The 20,731-nt window shown below is 42.6% G+C and overlaps 1 protein-coding gene across 2 annotated transcripts; it reads right to left on the reverse strand.

Moving 5' to 3' along the window:
• Positions 1 to 6,691: 6,691 nt before the first annotated feature.
• On the reverse strand, positions 6,692 to 20,523 carry prodhb (proline dehydrogenase (oxidase) 1b). 2 transcript variants are annotated; one of them, XM_042102096.1, is made up of 14 exons: positions 20,095 to 20,523; positions 19,216 to 19,424; positions 17,180 to 17,214; positions 16,930 to 17,079; positions 16,703 to 16,767; positions 16,465 to 16,581; positions 16,048 to 16,121; positions 15,777 to 15,858; positions 15,432 to 15,524; positions 15,057 to 15,203; positions 10,934 to 11,109; positions 10,451 to 10,549; positions 9,681 to 9,769; positions 6,692 to 8,414 (listed from the first exon to the last, which is right to left on the reverse strand). In XM_042102096.1, exons 1-14 carry the CDS (start codon positions 20,440 to 20,442, stop codon positions 8,227 to 8,229), a joined length of 1,872 nt encoding a protein of 623 aa, XP_041958030.1. In that variant the 5' UTR covers positions 20,443 to 20,523; the 3' UTR covers positions 6,692 to 8,226. The 2 variants fall into 2 exon arrangements, with proteins under 2 accessions (XP_041958030.1, XP_041958031.1); XM_042102097.1 differs by having other exon boundaries at positions 20,166 to 20,289.
• Between the last annotated feature and the right edge of the window lie 208 nt (positions 20,524 to 20,731).

Here is a 20,731-nt window from a genome sequence, read left to right on the forward strand (position 1 = left end):
CTGTGTCACCCTAAGGGTGTTTTGTAAGAATTTAAGAAATGTTTGTATATTTTAACTTTTAAATGCATCAATCAGGTGCACTTTCAAAATAAAGTCAGAGGTCAGGCTTGCTTATTTGTATGCTTATATTATATTTGCTTATATTTGTGCTGTAGCCTAAGCTATTTTGCACTTCAGAATTATAACCATTCACACACAGGTGGAATAGTTATGATGATATTGCAATAAGTTCACAACCACAAAACATATATGCTACATTTCACAGTTCAGAAATGTTCAAAAATTTGTGTACATTTCAGCACTCCATGAAATTATGCAGAAGTGGTCACCTGTGTTATTCAGCTAGTTCATTTAAGATAATATATTGGTCATTGTAATGGCCATAGCCTATAGCCTACATGCTCTTCCTTTTTCAGGATGTACTCATATCTGGGAACGTATGATGTGAATGTTTGCATATGGCTTATGTCAGGCTTTATATCAATATTTGTGTCTCATTATTTGATTTTATTCATGAAGCATGTCAATAGAAATATATTCATTTATCTGTGTAAGTGGGATTGGCTGGAACCTGACAATATAAGAACCATGATAGTGGGATAATCTATGGCTGAGCAATTTACAAAAATGTATGAACTGACAAATAGTTTACATTAGAATACATTATAATTTCGCCCCAATGAGACTATGTAGAAATGTGTTGCAATTTCAAAACCGGATTACTCAGGAACCACTTATTGCACATAGGCATGCTTTATATCCTCGTATTCGGTACGGTTTGCTGTTTATTGTGATATTGGGTTTGCCACGTGTTATGTGAAGGGTTAGTGAGATATTTAACCGAGAGTAATGGGTGTGCACTGTGTGCAAAATGCAAATATGATTAGCCTATAATTGCATGATATATATACATATACATACATTTATAAATATCCAAATACAAAATACAAATATAAAAATGTGACATACAAATAAATAAACAAATTTACATAAATAAACGTGTCTTTGTAAATATATTTTCAAGATTTGAAAATAAATATGCTTGACTTTGTATGTGGAATCTGCATTTGTGAATCTCCTTTTTGCTTTTATGTCGATGACGTAATTTTGAGACATTCCTACTGCACACCAAGATCCACAAATAAATACCACTAGATTTGAATGCGAAGACACCCTCCACTGAACAACCAGCAGATGGCAGTGTTGTACAACATGTCTGTTATCAACTGATAGCAACTGAATCTTTCCGACGCTGTTTTCCCTAGTTCAGTTCAGTCAAGTGGTCTATGACTAGCAGGATTAACGACATGGAAGACACTGGATTACTGGACATTACATTACATTACATTACATTACATTTGGCTGACGCTTTTTAACCAAAGCGACTAACAACATGGTAAACAGTAAGTTTTAGAACAATTCTCACAATTTTAGGACAGTTTAAAAAAAAAACACATTAGAGTACAGTAAGAATAAGTGCGTCGGTGAGTGCTGTATTTTAACAGTTACTTGTCAGTTTAAACGGCTGGTGAGTGCTAGGATCAGTAAGACTTGTTGTAAGTGTTGCTATGAGAGTAGATGTTCTCTAAAGAGCTGGGTCTTCAGGAGTTTTTTGAACGTGGAAAAGGATGTCCCTGCCCTTGTAGGAACTGGCAGTGTGTTCCACCAACGAGGAACAACAGATGAGAAAAGTTTGGATTGGCTTGAGCGTACCGGCGGTAGAGCTAGACGTCGTTCGTCAGAGGAGCGCAGCGGTCTGGAGGTAATGTAAGTCTGTATGAGGGCATTCAAGTAGGTGGGAGCAGAACCGGAGACTACTTTGTAGGCAAGCGTTAGAGACTTGAATTTGATGCGGGCCGCCATAGGTAGCCAGTGTAGCCGGATGAGCAGCGGGGTAACATGTGCCCTTTTGGGTTGGTTGTAGACCAGGCGCGCCGCTGCGTTCTGGATCATCTGAAGTGGTTTCACTGCGCAGGCTGGGAGACCTGTCAGGAGGGCATTGCAGTAGTCGAGTCGTGAGATGACTATTGCCTGAACCAGAAGTTGGGTAGCATCTTGAGTCACTGGACACATAAATGTATGTATATGTATATATATCCTTTTATATATATTTAAATCATTTTGAGACAATTCTCACTCCATACCTGCCTGCAGCCTAGGCTACTTCCAAAACTCCAAAGCTGCTTGCTGTCAGATTGGGTTCCGAGGGAACAAGTTCAGTGTATCAACAACACTCAATAACAGTTTATGTGATGTGTTAATCAATTAAATTCCCAACAATTTCACAACAGCTAGTTCTGGAGTAGGCCATTCAACTAGCCAGCTTGCTTACGACGAGACTCCGGCTGCGCAGTTGGCACCCGCTTCCTTATTTGGGTTTTGGATTGCCAGGTTTTAGCCTATGACAAAACGGTTGAAATTGAAACTAAGTTATCGTGTATGTGTATACACAATCTGACGTGACTCGCGGGAGATATCGCGGAATTTTGTTTGCAATAAACACAGCAGAACTTTCATTCCTACTCATTAAAATGAGCATGATGACTGACGAAATAAATTCTTATGTAGTTTAAATAAACCACTGTTGTCATACAGTTAACAGGCCTGCATTGTAGCACATAAATTTAATATCAAGTGTTTTCCCTATATGTGTGTCTATCTATTTAGCCAACAGCAGAAAATAACAGAATATCCAAACGTTTTCAGTAGGCTAGCCTACCATTGTTGCAGAAATCACATATAAGAAGGTATCCCTTCGATTTCTGTTTATTTTCGCATATTCCAACATAAGGAAGCAGCATGAGCCTCCCGTCATAATCGTCATGAGGACATTCCTCCTAAATGGCCCTATCACGTCTTTGAACTGACGTCATGTTTCAGCTCGTGCAGCTCGTGGAAGTCAACTGCAAGATCTGTCTGCAGGCTAAGACTCCCGCGATATTTTAAGGCCATGTGACATGGTGTCACGGTGGTAAGTCCCTCCCCGGCTGACAGAAGTCGGACAGAATTTCTAACCAGTAAGCATTGCGTCCATACCAGTATGCATTGTGTTCAACCCAGCATGCATCACATCAAGTCAGATCTGCACAGATCTGCCGCAAGTCGAACTCGCCTAGTGCTTCTGGGAAAAGCATTATGAGGGCGGGAGAGGGGTTATAGGCTACATGTGTGGACGGAGGGTCAACTTGAAGCTCTCCTGGTACACTGACCTCGAATGTGACGACAGTGCAGTGGGATCTCACATAAGGTTTTCTAGACCGATTATTAGAATTGCCGTGAAAGGACAACAATGAGAAAGTAATGCTAATATAATACTGTGAGATAGTCACTAACCCTCAAGAAAAACTTGTCCTTTTCCCCCTCTCAAGATGATGAAGCAACTCTCTGACAACCCTTAGCAAGCCTGTGTATGTAGGCCTATATTGTATAGAAATGTGATATTGCTTTCATAGTCAGGCAGAGATGAGAACAATGTGGTCGAATCAGTGATACTGCTCTCCATGCTAATATTCTCTATTTTTCTTGCCTAGAGCGCCATGCGGGACAAACATCCCGCCTGACTGTGCGCGTGTGTGTACATCTGCTCGCGCTCTGCAGTGAGAGAAAGGTTTCTTGTCGTGGGATTACAGGTCAGAAAAAGCGCCATTGCCCCCTACTGGCACCTAGCGGAATCACCTTCTGGAATTCTATCTCTACCTCTGTATTTGCTCAGGCATATGACAAAAAATGTGTGGGCTCTGCCGAATGAATCACTGTTTCTGTTTGGGAGTGGGAGTAGAGGCAGAGAAAAGAGGCAGACATTCTGTTGTTGAGGAAGACGCGCGCGCACACACACACACACACACACACACACACACTAGGGGATATGAAGTTGATGAAATAAAAGGAGATATCAATGGAGATGTTTTAAAAATAATGAGGGTGAAGTAATATGGAGTGACATGGCACATTCTCATTAAGCCTGAGGTCAAATGCACAAGGCTGCACCCTGCAACCCTGCGTGACTCATCACTTCCTCCAAAGAAAACTCAGTAAGCTAAATAAATAAAATGTGGGGGCTGTCATTGGTATGTTTGCTTCCACACAATTATTCACTTCGAGGTTTCTGCGGTAACCCCGAAGTCAGAGAAAATGTTTTGTCAGTTTTGAAATAAGAATGACCCCAATCCTTCCACAGCAATAGCAAGGCGAGTATCAGCACTGGCGTGCATGCCAGGCCGATTCAGATGTTCCACTGCAAAGTCTGCAATAAACATTTCACAGCAGCAGTTCAGAAGTGTCTCTCATGGTCTTATGTTGTAATTCATCACATCAGGTTTTTTCACCTGCATTTCAGTGAAAGAACCTCTTTTTTCTTAATCTCCTAATTATGCTTTATCATTTCCATCTTTCACGCACAACACAACCAAAGCTGCCGACGACCTCTCAGCGTGTTCTTGGAGCTGGCTGTGTCATTTCCCCTTTTTTCCTACTCCCTCAATCTCCCTACCTTCTAATCTCAGTACAAGGACCAAAGCATGACCCCTATCTAATTAAGTTATCACGACTGACTGATTACTGGCTGAAGGAAATTAAGCTTTCAAAACATATTTTGAATGGGTTGATGTATTTTTTTTTTCTTCATCCACTCTCCCTGAGGAAGTATTACGGGCAGAATACTTCACATTATGTCAGAAAGCAGGAGGATTTTCTTCATTAGCCAGAGCCCTCTACCTGCACCCCCTCTACCCCCTTCCCACCCCCCAAATCCACTCCCGCTCCTTATCCATCTCCCGTGCTACCTTCTTCATAACCCTCCTCTCCCTTTCCTCCTTTCATCAAAGAGCTGCTTGTGCCTTCTGAATGGACCTATCCTATTCAAAGAGAAACGGGGACACCTATCAAAGTATATAGATGAAAGCAGTCTAATGATGTATTATACATGTGCGCCGATTGAATGAAGGGGTGGGTGGGTGGGGTGGGTTGGGTTGGGTGGAGGAGAGAGATAGATGGAGAAGGAAGAGGAATAGCAGCAGGCTTTTTAGAGGTTTGCAAAGAATGCCTGTCAATTTAGAACCACACTGTGGTGAAGGGAGCGAGATAGAGAGACATTCCTATCAGGATGGCCTCTCTTGCCACCAAATGAAAATCAAATTAAACAGGGAGGGGGAAAAAGGCACAGCCTCTCTGCTGAAGCAATCAAGAGAAAAGGTAATTAATTTGGGAGCGAGTGTGATGTGCACGTGTGTGACGTCCCTCACTGCACTTCTGTCACCTTCATCTCGTCACAAACTGCACATTTCCCTTCTGGCTCACCTACATACACACACGCACCAACACACACACACACATATGCACCAACACAGACACATACACACACACACACCCTATGTCCAAATGGCAATCTGTGTCAATCATCCATTACTATACTGGGAACCACATCAATGACATGCCAATTTGTTTCATAGCCAATGAAGGCTGCCTTTGAAGCTTTTTTGCCATTGTTTCTTGCTTTTGTTGTTGTTGTTGTTGTTTTGCTTCAAATATGGCCCTCAGCAGACCAATGAGATTATTTACTGCGTGCAGCATCTGTTGCTTTTTGCCTACTATTTGTTCACATGTAGCTTAGAGCGTGTGGTACTGGTGCCAATACTGCAGCAACGGCTCTGATGAGTGGACCCAGCTGGACTGACCATCACACCCACAGGCCTGATACCCTCCCCCTCCCCAGCCCCCCCCCCCCCCCCCCCCCTACTCCTGTGACCCTTTCAATGCACCAAATGACCACCAGGCAAGCGTGGATGACTGTGCCACATCGCCAGAAACAATATGACTTACCCCCCCCCGTAGAGATTAATGTGAGATTACGCTGTGGAGATGTATCAGCAGAGTAGCAGTATGTGTCAGGATCGGCACTTGCGTAACACAGCACAGCCACAGTGACACAGCCAGACGATCGTGTACACTGATCGGAAATGGGCAGATTATGCCATATTCACAGAACTTTTTTCTTTTTTTTTATGAGCATTTTAGAACAGAAAATGCACGGCGGAGATGCGTCTGCCCCGCTTAACTCCCATGCTGCACAGTAGTTACTAATGACACTTACGTAAGTGTGCCATCAAAGAATCAGGGCTCCTTTCTTTTATTACCCATCCAGGGCACCCAGTTCTCCCCCCCCCTGTCTCCAGTGCTCAGCTGTGCTGCTACTAAGACATCATGTAAGCAGTCAGCACTTTTCCACACAGCAGGCAGGCCGAGGAGGGCGGCAGGCAGAGAGAAGGCGTTAATTGGATGTCTGGCTTCCATTAAATCGTAACCACGGAGCATTAGGGCCAGCGAAACGTACACTTGCAGTCCATCATGCCACAACGCAGACCCGCGTGCCACGCATACACGCAAACACACACACACACACACACACTACTGGGTTCATTGTAAAGGACTATTTTGTGTGGTTAAATATAACTTAATTTCTATTTCCATCAGAAACTCCCTCTTGCTCACCTGCACACATGCTTACAATACAATACATGTTTAGGAAGTGCAGGTAAGGTGATATGTGTGATGGGGGTGGCCTGTCTTTTATATGGAGTGACAGGAGTCTTACCGTTTAACCACGCATATAATCAAGGGATTCTTAGCACTGTATTCATCATTACACATACTAATATTGTATGAAGACATGGAGATATTAATAGGAATCAGTGTCTTTGTTTCGGTCTGTAACCTATCTTTATTGATTTGGAAGTTCAAGGTTAATTCCAAAATAAAAATGTTGAGCTTCAATAACTGAAGGTGTGTGTGTGTGTGTGTGATATTTTAGACAGGAATTCATAATGTGACAAAAAACATCACTTCTGATTCTGAATTATTTCTAAACTGGATTAAATTAAATTTGATACATCCAAAAAAAGCATCAAACATAATGTTTGCATTCACACATCCAAGGAAAACAACTCGATGGCTTATTCCATGATACAATCAGTGAAGAGCCATACCAAAATAGCAGTTACAGAAAATTTTTCAATAACATCATCACAAAATGAAAACACAATGAATTATTCAAAATACTTCATTTAACATTAAAAAAGATGGGTGAAAATCCATCCTCAGTCAACTAATCTCTGTTTAGAATATTTTACATAATATTAACATTCACATAAATTATTTACAAACTCTCTTCCTTCATTGTCTCTGCCAAAGCGATAATATGCTGTATAAGCACACGCTGTGCCCACATGTGTGTTTGTTATACTGGGCCACACAACCAATTGCATTATATTCGACTGTATTTCCTTCAGTGCGACAAGGCACAGTTACCTCCAGGGATCTTTACATACGGAGTGTAGCTCAGTGTGGGCTATATATATTTTATGAATAAATGTCCAAAACATAAATACAACATATACGTCACACAGAGAGGCATCGTTATCCTCGCATCCAAACTATTATAAACAGAAAGTGATATTGATGCACTTGTTTACTGCCATTTAAATCATGCTTATTTTTTTTATTGTTGTTGTCCTACTTGATGATGAACCGGCCCATAAAAAAGACCAGCAGAGCTGGACCGCCTGACATTTTAGGGAGCCCTTTTGGAGTAGTAAAGATGCCTTTGTGATATATCACCATTGGCTGCCTCATGGCATTGTGGGGATGCTTCTGAGCCAGAGAAAAGAGAGAAAATAGTGGGAAAGTGAAATATGTGGATGAGACAGAGAGAAATAAAGAGAGAGAGAGAGAGAGAGAGAGAGAGAGAGAGAGAGAGAGAGCAGGCCTAGTCAGAAAAGATAAGAGCAGGAGATGGAAAAAGTGGAGACCAAAATGTGCACAAAGAGCCAATGCTCAAGACAGGCGAGTGCTTTGAGAGGCCATAGAGAACTCTTATGTGAGAGGAGGGTGGGAGGGGGAAGAGGGGAAAATGAAATGATGAGAGAGGGAGGATGTTCAGGGGCCGACAGAAATAAAGCCATACAAAAGAAGCGCTGGAAAAAAAGGAAAAGGATTGCGTGAAGAGAGAAGACAACAGGAGAGAGAAAAAGAGGAAAGAGGTGCTGTACAGGAGTGTTAACGGAGACGGAAAGAAACACAGAGCAGCTGGAAAAGAGGGGGATGCAGAGACTGCTACTGGAGAAAAGTGAGATAGTGACAAGGCAGACAGCAGGCATGCTGAGAAAGAGAAAGAGACTCTGTACATGTGTGTGTGTGTGCCTTTGTGTGTGTGTGTGTGTGTGTGTGTGGTCCTCAGGCTGGCGTGTAGAACACCTCTCCGCTGGTCATCCGCCTGATCAGCTCCTTCCAGAGCAGATCACGCTCCCCCTGTGCCCCCTTCATGAAGCCGCGGTTCTCCTGGGCCCGCCGCACCAGGTATGGGATCACCTCGTTGACCGGCCCGTACGGCACATACTTATACACGGGGAAGCCGGCCTGGCCTACAGAGAGAGAAGGAGACAGAGAGGATGTGTGAGTGAGTGAGACAGAGAGAGAGATGGAGGCAGGGAGGGTGCTATACACTTATCACAGATAGACTGTAAGAGTAATGGGATACCTCAATCACCTGCCAGACCAAGAGAGTGGGGGTGAGAAAGAGAGGGAGAGGTTGAGAATCTGAACTAGAGAAGAAGAATAGGAGAAATAAAAGGATGTTTCTTGGGGCAAGATGACCTTAAAGAGGCTGTGAGGGGGACCAACCCATTAGCTGTGAAATGTTTTTTCACACAGCTCACAGGAGGTGAACAGAGGAACAGGAGGCAGAGAAGGAAAAGAAGAAAGTCAACTCTAAACAGAAAGACAGAGAGAGAAAGAGAGACAGAGAGAGAAAGAGAGACAGAGAGAGAGAGAAAATGAGATAGTCACTTTTTCTTTTTTTTCTTTTTTTCTCTCAAAAGCGCAACATGAGACGTTTGTGTTTGGTGGCAAAAGACACCTGTGCTGAGATAATGGTGATTTAGGTGTCAGTCAGCCCACGGGAGCGGATGGGGAGCTCCTGCTGAGCGTGCGCTGAGCAGCCCCCATATCAGTATGCACCGCACCATGCCTTAAGCTCTGGCATGCTCACACACTCCCCATATGCACATAGCCAACCTCAGATGGGGACAGAGCACTGAGAATAAACAGAGAGAGAGAGAGAGAGAGAGAGAGAGAGAGAGAGAGAGGGAGAGGGGAAGAGAGAGAGGAGGGAAGAAGAGACAGATATCACTGCAAAAAATCCTAGAATTCAAAATCTAAGTGAGTGAATATGTACTTATTTTTCTAATATTTGCTTATTACAAGACATTTTTGCACTTGATTTAAGTTATTTTTTGCCTTGTACTAAGTGAAAATCTTCTTGTTCTATTGACAAATCTTGCCAGATAATAGTATTTCCACAAAACAAGAAACTTTCACTTGCAAGATTTGCCAGCAGAACAAGAAGATTTTCACTTTACTTATAACAAGGTCAAAACGGTGCAAAAAAGTGCAAAATGTCTTGTTATCAGCAAATATTAAAAAAATAAGTACATATTCCCTTGATTTAAGCTTATTTATCTCACTTAGATTTTGAATTCTTGGATATTTTGCAGTGTGATAGTGAAGAGAACAGAGGAGAAAGAAAAGAGAAGAGGACAGAAGAAAAAGAGATGCAGAAGGACAAGAGGAGAGGAGATGGTTGCCACGGTGCTACTACTTGCTCTTCCATCTTGTTTGCTTCATCTTACCCAGTGGGAAGCTGATCTGATCACACATCCCCAGGAGTTGACCAAAGTACACCTTCTTGTCCGTCGGCACCAGGTCCAACTCGTTCATCCTGTTTGACAGGCACACATTAATGACCAACAGACAAGACAGACAGATAAGTGCTATTACAAATGCAATGCATATCAGGAGTACATACTGCATAAATGGATAGCAAGGGCTAAGACACTGACACATTCTCAATGCTATCTTGAAAAGACTTCAAGAATCAAGAATCAATCTGAGGCAGGCAGCTATCCGAGACATCACTTTAATGAGATTCTCTCTGATGACTCACTCGCTTTGTGATATTAAGCTTCTCAGGTGGCTGCGGTGTGTCTAACACATTCATGTATGAAATCAAAATTCACCAATCAGTGCGCATATGAAAGAATTCATTTATGATTGTTAGTATGCGCTGAGAGCATGGGCGCAATCCGGAACCGTTCTGTATTGTAAGAGTCTTGAAAAGGGTCTGCGAATAACCTGATGAAGCATTCATACCCGGAAACCACTTTGAAATTTCCACCTCTGAAGAATCCTTTGCTGCCTAGGCTAGCCAAAACACCCGCCCACCCAGCCAGCTCCTTTTATCAGCACATATGTGTGTGTGTGTGTGTGTGCGTGTGCGTGCGTGTGCGTGCGTGTGCGTGTGTGTGCGTGTGTGTGTGTGTAAGCGTGTGTGTTTAGTGGCAAATCTGCAGTCTGCACACGTGTCGGTCTCTGACTGTGAGCCGCTGAGGGCGAGACGTACCTCCTGAGGGTGAACTTGACCGTGTCCAAATTGTGAGAGGCCACCATGACGTTAGCGGTTCTGCTGTTCCCAATCTCCTCCAGCACATAGTCCAGACACCTATAGGGGGTTAAGACAGCAGCAGGGTGGATATTCAAGTCAGTCCCTTATATCAATTCACAAACTGTCGCTTCAAAGGCTTATTGAAAGCCATTGTGTGCATCAGATATATGTGTTTTAAGCATCCCTTTCTTCTTGAATGCATCATAGATTCTACACTGTAAAAGGGAGCAGCAATATTCCGTTGGTTTCATCTGCTAGTTCTGTGCTTCTGGGTTTGCTTCCCTCAGAAAGAGGAAGATTGATTTTATCTTATGAATGGCCTAGTGCAGGCGGTGTACTTTTGTACAATCCTTCTGTCCAGGGAATCATGAGTGTTTGATGGCATTAAAAAAAAATGCTTTTCAGAGGTAAACATGAAAGATAATGGAGAGTGTGTCTCACTTGTGGTACATCTGATTGGTGGACTCATAGTCGGGGTTAATGGGGTCTTCGTAGCCGATCTCGGCAGCCCTGCTTCTCTCCTGGTACATATATGCCCCCCGCACCAGCTTGGCACCGAAGTACCAGCCGTCACGTCTCGACAGCTCCACGTCCATAGACACATTATCAAAGGCTTCCTGAGAGACAGAGCAGGAAAAGCAGAGAGAGGAGAGAGAGTGAGTGAGGGAGATAGAGAGAGAGAGAAAGAAGGAAAGAAGAAAATAGAGCCAAAATAGAGCCAAAGTTGTGTCTGTCTGCTGGGACTAAGCTCTTTTGTCAAATAAAGAATAAATAAATAATTCTTAAATAAATAAAGTGAGATCCATCATCTTGCACACTGCGGACGAGTGAATCATGACGTGTCACGACTAAGGTCAGACTTTTAATTGCTTCAGGGAACATCATTACAGAAAAATGCCTTCATTCACACTGCTGTGAATGTGAAATTGGAATAAATACCCTCACACTCATTATCAAATATGTTCCGACCTCTCAGTGAAAGTGTTAGACTAGACTGGGTCATTAAAACCCTCTTCTGTTAGATAATGAATGGGAGGATAAAGCTTGACTGGCAGAGTGATGGATAGATCTGTTTGGAGATTATCCATACTCTTAAAATGGACACCACAGACGCACCACACAGCAGAAATAATACTTTGTTTATATCTCAGACATGAGCAGTATATATCCCACAGGCCAACACAATTTATAAATTATTATTTCAATAACTAGATGTACCGCAGAGCGGTACAAAATATGACCGCCGCCCAGTCCAGCACATTTTTTCCACAAAAAGAAATCACGCTGAAAGGCCTATATGATTCTAATTGTCTCACTAAATTGCATTATCCACACTCAATTCTCACTGGTATCTGCTAGACAACAAGTACCAAAACACGATTAGTTCATAGATTTCACATGTAAAATTAATTTTATACAACCCCACCTCCATCTTGCCTGTTCATAATTCTGAGAAATTCTTGATTGTTTGTGTTATGTTTATGTTATGTGTGTGGGTGTGTGTGTGTGTGTGAATGTGTGTGTGTGTGTGTGTGCGTGCTTGTGTGTGTGCCTGTGTATGTGCCTGTGCATGCAAGCGTACATATGTCTACTGTGTGAGTATGTGTCATACGTATGATTACTGTGAATGTATGTGTGTGTGTGTGTGTGTGTATCTGTTTGTGCACATGCGTGTACATGAAATGGGAGGCAAACATACGGAAAAAATGGTCATCCTAGGCCCTACAGTTCTCAAGATATTCACAGAGAACTGTGTCTGCCCTACCCTCCTTTCGGGGGGTCCAGTCCAGCGGGGGGGCTACAGATCAAAACGAAAAATGACGGTTCCATGCTATCCATGTGGGGGTACATGCCCACCAAGTTTTGTGTACCCCGGTCTTTCAGTGTCCCGGGAATCCTTGTTGGTGTACGTCACTACATGTACACATAAATTATTTCATTGTAAGGCCCCCCATGAACGAAAGTACACAAAACTTGGCATGCATTCGGAGGGTGTCATGATGATCCTACACTTTTAATTTCGTGCAGTTTTGACCTTGTCAGCCAGAGATATTGTGATGAAAACACCTAATTTTTTGCTTTTTAATTTTTAACTAGGTGGCGCTATACATGAAATAAGTGGTAATGGGATGGGTTGACATGCCCCCTTAAGTACCAACATACATAAAAAAGGTGGACCTCCTAGGCCGTACGGTTCTCGAGATATTCACAGAAAACTGTCTCTGGCCACCTACAGGCCAGTTGGTGTATAGTAACATAAATGAATTTATTGTGTGGCCCCCCATGAACGGAATTCCACAAAACTTGGCGTGCATACAGAGGGTGTCATAATGATCCTACACTTTCAATTTCGTGCAGTTTTGACTATGTTAGGTCACAGATACCTTCAATTACAACACCTCATTTTTACTTTTTTGTGTTTAACTAGGTGGCGCTATACATGAAATGAGTGGTTATGGAATGGGTTGACATGGCCCCTTGAGATCAACATACAAAAAAAATGGTCCTCCTAAACCCTACGGTTTTCGAGATATTCACAGAAAACTGTGTCTGCTTTCGGGGGGTCCAGTCCAGCGGGGGGGCTACAGATCAAAACGAAAAACGATGGTTCCATGTTATCCATGTGGGGTTACATGCCCACCAAGTTCCGTGTACCCCGGTCTTTCAGTGTCCCGGGAATCATTGATGGAAATTTGGGCATGCGAAAAAAAAAAAAGAAAAAAAAATCTGACTAAACCTATATGACCGCCGCTTCGCTGCGCGGCGGTCATAATAATTTATAATAATTATCATAAACAACTGACACAATGAGTCCTTTGCTTTTTTTAATATCTCTTGCACATCATTGCCTGCACATCATTACAATGCATAACACTTTCATCATTCATCTTTAAGAGCCATCACTCAGTGTACAACTGAGAATGCCACATGCATTCTAAAAAGAAACAGGCCATTTCATTGAGGCAGATTCAAACGGTCAGTGTTTGTAATAGAGTGACTGCTGCTATAAGCTCATGGCCTGGCGTCCTCCAACATGGCTTTGCTCTGTGGCGCTAATGTGTTGCTCTGGCAGCTCAGGCAGAAAATGACACCTGAGGCTCGCCTGTGCAGTATGACTCGCTTCTGTACGCAAATTAAAAGAAGAACTCACGGCAAGCATTTAAATGCCCTATGTTACCAAAATGCAATTACTGTGCACATCAGGCCATGACTGTGTTGTAATTGAAATAAAAATGTAAGACCTTATCTTAGGTGTTCTATCAAATGTCTTATTTTAAGCTCCTCAGTAGTCTGAGATACAGGCTGTGATGTATGTTTTTATGAGTTACAGACAGTTACTTCCACCAATGCTTGTCCTGCAAAATCTGCACTGCATATTCTGAAAATACAGTTAGGCAGTTAGTGAGAGAAAAATAAGGTCTATGTAGAGCTGGCCTTTACCTCAATGGAATTCCTATCATCAAAACAGTAACCACAACATATTGTAACGTCGGTGTCTTCCGGACTGAGTGCTAGCCTCCCAGAATGCAATGTGTGTGAATGCTGGATTGTGTAATGTCGGTTTTAGTGAGTGTAATTGCGTTTACCTTGTCATGTATGTGTTAGCTTGTGTAGTCTTTCTTTAGGTTGTACCTCATGTGTTTTACCCGGTGTATTGTATGTGACTACCCTGTTCGTGTATCGTGCTTGTTTTATTGACTTCCCTTGTGTTCCTATGTAATGGTGTCTTGGTATGTGTGTGTTTCCCGCTTCCGCTAATAAACTTTTGCTTGGACATCTGTGTGTCGCATCAATCGTTACAATATATTTCATGCAAGATCATAATCACAACAGCCAATTATCTGTGACTCACTGTCACACATTACCAGAGAGATCCAGAGTACACGCACCTGAGTGGTTGCAATTCATATAAGGAGAGGAGAGCTTGTGCACTCTATACTAAAGTGGTGTAATGGCAATAGCTGATACCAAAAGTACAAGGATAACTGGGCCCAGAGCAATTAACAGATTTTAGAATTCTGTAACTAATTATTCTGTAGATGCATAATATGAACTTAATATGAATCAAATTAGCAGTCTGATCCAAAGTATCAAAACACCTCAGCAAAAAGTTGACCAGCTGACATCTGGTACAAAAAAAAATGTTAATTTCCATGACCCAGCTGTGGCGCAACTGGCTGGGGCACCTGCACCGTACGCCGGCGACCCGGGTTCGATTCCCGCCCCGTGGTCCTTTCCAGATCCCACCCCGACTCTCTCTCTCCCACTCACTTCCTGTCAATCTCCACTGTCCTATCATTAAAGGCATAAAAAGCCCAAAAATGTATACTTACATCCATGACCTGAATGATATATAAAACGATTTTTTTTACAAAAGCCACTTTTCAAAACATGGTCACTTGTATTTGTAACCAGTTTTCTGATGTCTTTGAAATACTGTGGCCTCCAGTGGCTAAGCCCATTGCTCAGCATCTACACACACACACACACACACACACACACACACACACACACACACACACACACACACACACACAAAAGCCACTGAGGAGCCGAGACTGACCTTTAGGTAGCACTGGTAAGTGTTAAAGATGACGGGGCTCTCTCTATTGAAGATCCTCTGCATCTCCAGGGTCAGGCGGCTGATGGCCGGCTGGAAGTACGTTTGTTCTGCGTCCACCATCAGCCTCACCTTATTCTCCATGGCATGCTGCAACAAAGACAAACAAATTTGTTGACACAACATGCCTCTCTGCCCCCCTGGGAGACCTCATCTGTGGGCAGCCTCACAGGCGGACAACATCAAGGGTGTGTTGCTTTTCCTCCCTTTCTTGATAGACTTTGGATGGGTCACAGCTGACCACCACACAGATAGTGGCTTATAAAAGTCACGGCGTGACCCTGGCTTGCTTGCTCGCTCACCCGCTCGTCGCCCTACCTTGGCTAAGACGTCCATCCTCTGCAGCATCCTCTTCATCTGCTCCTCCTCTTCCTCGGTAAACTTGTTCAGGAGCGGTTCCAGCTGACCTGTCTGGGCAAACAAGCAGAAACACATGCTGGAGCAGCATGATAAGCTGAGCTGCAGCATGAGCTGCCGTGCAATTTGTTGACATCCGATTTCAGCACACACACGCTCTTTGGCAACAAATTTAATAGCCAATCTTATCTATTTAATTACGTACATCACTAAAATGTGTAGAGAGTTACGGGACTATTTAGATAAAGACGGATCAATATAGCCCTTCATTATCTCTACTTAAATATCCAAACCCACTTTACCTACCTCAAGGTTTGGAACAACGAGAAGATTGGAAATCCTTGTTCTGTCATCTATCAAGCTGTTCCAGTCCAGCAGGTCAATGGTTCTGTTGGAATAAAAAATGATTTGTTTACCCTGCTCAGTTAAATGGACAGATGTAAGACAACAGGCTCATCAATAATGTGACTTTTAGAGCATTGTAAAAGAAAATCTATTTGTCAGTGAGTTTGTGAATGATCATTTTTCATAAGGTATGGAATATACCAGTATATATATATATATATTTTTTTTTTACCCAGACGAGCCTATTTTCTCTCCTGTGAACCAGCTCTGAAAGTCACCCTTGGCACCAAGCTTCTCCAAATATGCCTGCAACATAAGTCATGTAGTAGTAATGTGGCAGACTTGATACCTGATAAATAAATCAGGAAAAGATCCTAATGACCCTAATGATCAAATCATACTGTACATGACACATTTTGATCTCTGTAGTCCAGAGACCCATAACTGCATTGGTCACAGAGTACTTTAAATAATGTACAGTGTAGTATATTTTATACAAGGAAAATTAGCTTGAATAGCTCAATCTGATGCATTTACATGTCTTATGCTAATGAGCATGTTGATTAATGTACACTGTCCCTTTTAAATAAATAAACAAACAAACAAGCACCTTATCAAATCAACTGAAATATAAAGGCTATATTAATACCTGCAACTTCCCCAGATCGAGTTTTTGTTCCAGCACCTCCACACCTTCCATTCCCTGTTTGGCAGCTAGAAAATTGAAGAAGCACCTCCACTTCACAAGGACCTCTGAGAACTGAAGCTGCATTGACACACATACCAGATGAATGAATGATTGAATGTGTGTGTGAAGTGGCCTTTGCATGAATAGGCTTTTTGGAAATGAGCCTCAATCACTGTAGTATGGACCATATCAATCTCACCAAGAACTGTGGCCGCCCCAGAGCTGTCATCTTGATGGCGGAGAAACCATCTTCAGAACTCCCTCCTATTGCCATTCACAGGAGAGATGGAAAGGACAGCTTTAAAAGCCGGGGCTTTTCTTTGAACTTGTTCTCTATTTCTAAAAATGGCTTAAGAACCACCCAACCCCCTCAGCCCACCCCACCCCCTCTCTTATGGGATGGATATTCATACACTCCCTGTTCACCTGAAGCTTTGATGCACTTGAGGAAAGTCTCCATGTGTTGGTCACATTTGGCCTCGTCAGCATAAAAGTAGGTGCGAGCACCGGTCACACCTCCCCTACGGTCTCCAAACTGTCGGTGGGCCTTGTACTTATTCTCACGCTGGTTCTCCCCTTTATTGCCAAAATGCAAGAGTAATGGTATCCATTAACAATGCAAACAACAAACAAATAGAACAGACAATAATGAATAGTACACTGAGCTGATTTCTACCTGGGCTCTCTCTCTCTGCAGCAGACACACATGACCTTCAAGGGAGAAGCAAACAAATCAGAGATTAAATCAGCGCTCTACTATTTACGTTCTCATTTCTATTATGTCCGACAGTTAACAGGGACTTGCACAATGTTTTTTGCCATGCAGGTATTTGGTGGGTTAAAGGTAAACATAAAGTCATTCAATACTCTGCTCAGATAACAGATTAGACTAGCAGACAGTTCTATAAATAGCCTCATTCTAAAACGGGTGCTCCCCTCTCGAAGGTTATGACATAATACGACTAGCACAAAAACACCATGTTCAATACTCTCAAAGGTATATGATGTGACCTATTGAAAGGGCAGGATTCCACGTAACGGCCTGGATCTGTTTCATCAGATCACGAGGCACAGTATGCTGTCACATGACACCCACTTTCCAAGCGTCAATGTCACCGCACACATTCACAAGAGTTGTGCATCGGCACCTCCCACAACCACTCACTGGTCAGACAAGGCTTTGACGTCTGCAGACTCGGCCTGGCTGGCCAGCTGGTTATTATTAGAGAAAAAGAGGGTGGGTAAGAGAGAGAGTGAGAGAGAGAGAGGGAGAGAGAGAGAGAGTGTTAGAGAGGTGTACCCTTGAGGTCATGGGAGAACACACGCAAATGATGCCTGCTCCCAAGTGCTAAACTATTTCTTCCCTGCATCATGAGCACCTTGGACAGAAAAACCTCCTTGAGAATGCACAACAGGGAGTTCTTGCGCCCTCTCTGTTACAGTTTTCACAATGGCAAGTCGCACATATTATAGTAATGGACTCATTATACAGCGAGTAGCATAAAGTAGCACTTAAGCAGCACACAATGCCTGTACAATTTTATGACATCCATGGGGAAAATATTTGATGCATGACTGGTTGAAACCGCAGCACTCCTTTACACAAGGTGGAGAAGGAAAGGGCTTTTTATTTGTTGATGATCAGGTTCTGCTCTGTCTCTCTGGCTGGGTAATAAAAAATAGGTTTCCAGTAATTGACTTGAGTTGGTCACTTCGGGAGGGTGGCACTTTTTCTAGGCGAGTGCTCAGATGGGGTTATGGCACTTCTTGAAGATAAGCAAGCTGCCAGAAACCTTGCTGGGCCTGATTTGTCCCCTCCAGTGTCCTGATGTAACCTCTCTCTCACTGGTGCTCCTTTCTTTCCTTCCATTCTTCAATCTATATCGAATTAGATGTTTCACTGATTTTCACAATGAAATTAACTTTTTTTTTACATTTCTTTCTCTGACTATTTTACAACTAAAAACTTATGTTGTGTCTCTAAAATAGAAAGAGAAAATCTGATGGTATTATATTAGTACTGAGCGGAATACTCTCAGATTATGATAATGCTATAAGTAAAGAACACACATACAAAAAAAAAAACTCCAAAAGAGAATAAAACAAATATAAAATATGCTCTTTTAGAGAATAAAGAGAAGAGCTCTCACAAGGATTGTGATCATGTAGTCTAAAACAACATACTATCCTGCTGTCCATTTCTACAAGGCTAGTCAGAGTATCTGACTCATGTGGCTTATTACAAAATGCCAAACAACTGACTGTTTTAACAGCTGCACAGACATCCAATCAGACTGGGGGGGCCTTTACCACATCCACCAATAATCTGCTAGCACACTGTTTACATTCTGAACTACAGATCAAATTAAGATCTATTTCTGATTACTTCAAACATGGAGAGATGTATAGTGTGGCAAATACTTCTGGTTAAATGTGCATGCATTGAAGGTCTGCATTAGCCACTGCTACATATTTTGGAAATGGAATAAACTACTGGGTCCAGGATTTGCCTGGAAAGAGGGGCTGCTTGTGTACCACTGCAAATAGAATCCATGTTTCCAAGTTATGCTTTCAATTGATCAGATATGGCTGCATGAAGAGGAGACCGACACCACCCGTACCAAACGCTACTGAACGTTTCTGCTTACACTGTCACATGTCAAGCCCATTCCAAACCCATGTTTGGAGGTTTTGTTTGAATTGGGTGCTTACTCCATCTCTTTGTTTTCAGCCTCCTCCTTTGTCAAGTCCTCCTCCACACTATAGTCCAACACAGCTCCCACTCCATAGGCTTGGTTCTTCCGAACCAGGGGTTTGATAGCTTGGTGGTCTTCCCCAGCCACAAACTGCCCATAAAAAGTCATCTTCATAAGTCGCTCAAATGTCTTCTGACCCAGAATTTTCTTACTGAGATCCATAATCTGCAAAAAACAAAACTTAGACTATAGTTACAGTTGGATTAAAAGCAGCTAGTGAGGCTTTGCTTTACATCATGCTTTGCTTACAATAAAAGGATGTGCTTCAGCTTGGCAGGAATATGCTCATATCAAATGAAGCATTTCCCCATCTTTAAATCTAAATGTCATGCTTTCAGTGTTTAATGTCATTCAATATCTGATCCCTGAGTCTTGCATTGGGTGCCCTTTGGTCCTATCCTCTTCAAATGTAAAACATTATGTTTTATCAAATTGCCTCTACTGATCCCCTTTTTACTTTACACACACACATACACACACACACATTGTGTACTTTCCTTTGACTTAGCAGTAATCCTACACAATAGGCCTGACTTGAACAAAGCTCCAGGACAGACCATCATTGGGCCAAAGAGAGTTCAAACTGCAGCAGTAATTCCAAACTCTCAATAGACCGTGATGTAACTGGACACCTCAAATGATACAGTGGACAGAATGGCGCACAGATCACAAATAACTTTCAGTTAATTAAAATTATTTATTTCATTGTTTATTTTGAAATATAAATTAACAAGGAATAGGCTACTGACATTTTTTCTGAAAATAACCAGGATTCACTTTTTGTTCAATCATTTCAGCGTGATTTTGAACACACAGCACACCAGCACGCACATACCTCCTTGTTCTTATCAACCAGGAGGTCATAGGAGCAGAGTTTGAACACAAGCAAACTTCTGAGTAATTCACCCGTGTCTTTGCTCTTGTATGCTTCTTTGGTCTGATTAAAATCAATCGAAATCTTGTTTTTGCTGGTGCCATGCTTCCTGCTCTGCTGGATGAGATCTGCGTGAACGTCGGTTTTGGGCACTGCACCGTCGATATCCGTTGACTCTTCTGAACTCTGGTTCCGTTGCGTGGAAGCAACTGTGGATCCTAATCTTCGGCTGGACACGGCGGATATATTTCTAAGGTTCACGTCTAAACCGGCTCGCGCGAAAACAGGCACTGCTTTGGCGTAAGACATAACTTTTTAGGTGTAGCAGCTTGACACTTGCCCTATTTTTGCTTAGGCGTTCGTTGTAGTTATGAGGTGCGGCGCCCTATGTTTATACATCACCTGCCAAGACCGCCAACGTGATCACACAACGTGAGCGCCGGGTTGGCTAGGATTCTATGACGCTTGACTTTGATAAGGTAACATTATACCATCAGTTCGTCTATTCGAATTCGGGCGCGCTTACATAGGTGACTGTGTTGACGCGGGTCCACCACATCATCATCATATTGATTACTGTTACAAATACAAGTGTGAT

The sequence above is a fragment of the Alosa sapidissima genome, chromosome 8 (assembly GCF_018492685.1).
Source record: "Alosa sapidissima isolate fAloSap1 chromosome 8, fAloSap1.pri, whole genome shotgun sequence".
Lineage (NCBI taxonomy): Eukaryota > Metazoa > Chordata > Actinopteri > Clupeiformes > Clupeidae > Alosa > Alosa sapidissima.

Coding starts and splice junctions, on each gene's coding strand:
- prodhb (XM_042102096.1), bottom strand. CDS start 20,442: ATGTCTTACGCCAAAGCAGTGCCTGTTTTCGCGCGAGCCGGTTTAGAC. Junction 19,425..20,094: donor TGGTTGATAAGAACAAGGAG/GTATGTGCGTGC, acceptor TGTTTTTTGCAG/ATTATGGATCTCAGTAAGAA. Junction 16,122..16,464: donor TCGATCTGGGGAAGTTGCAG/GTATTAATATAG, acceptor CTTATGTTGCAG/GCATATTTGGAGAAGCTTGG.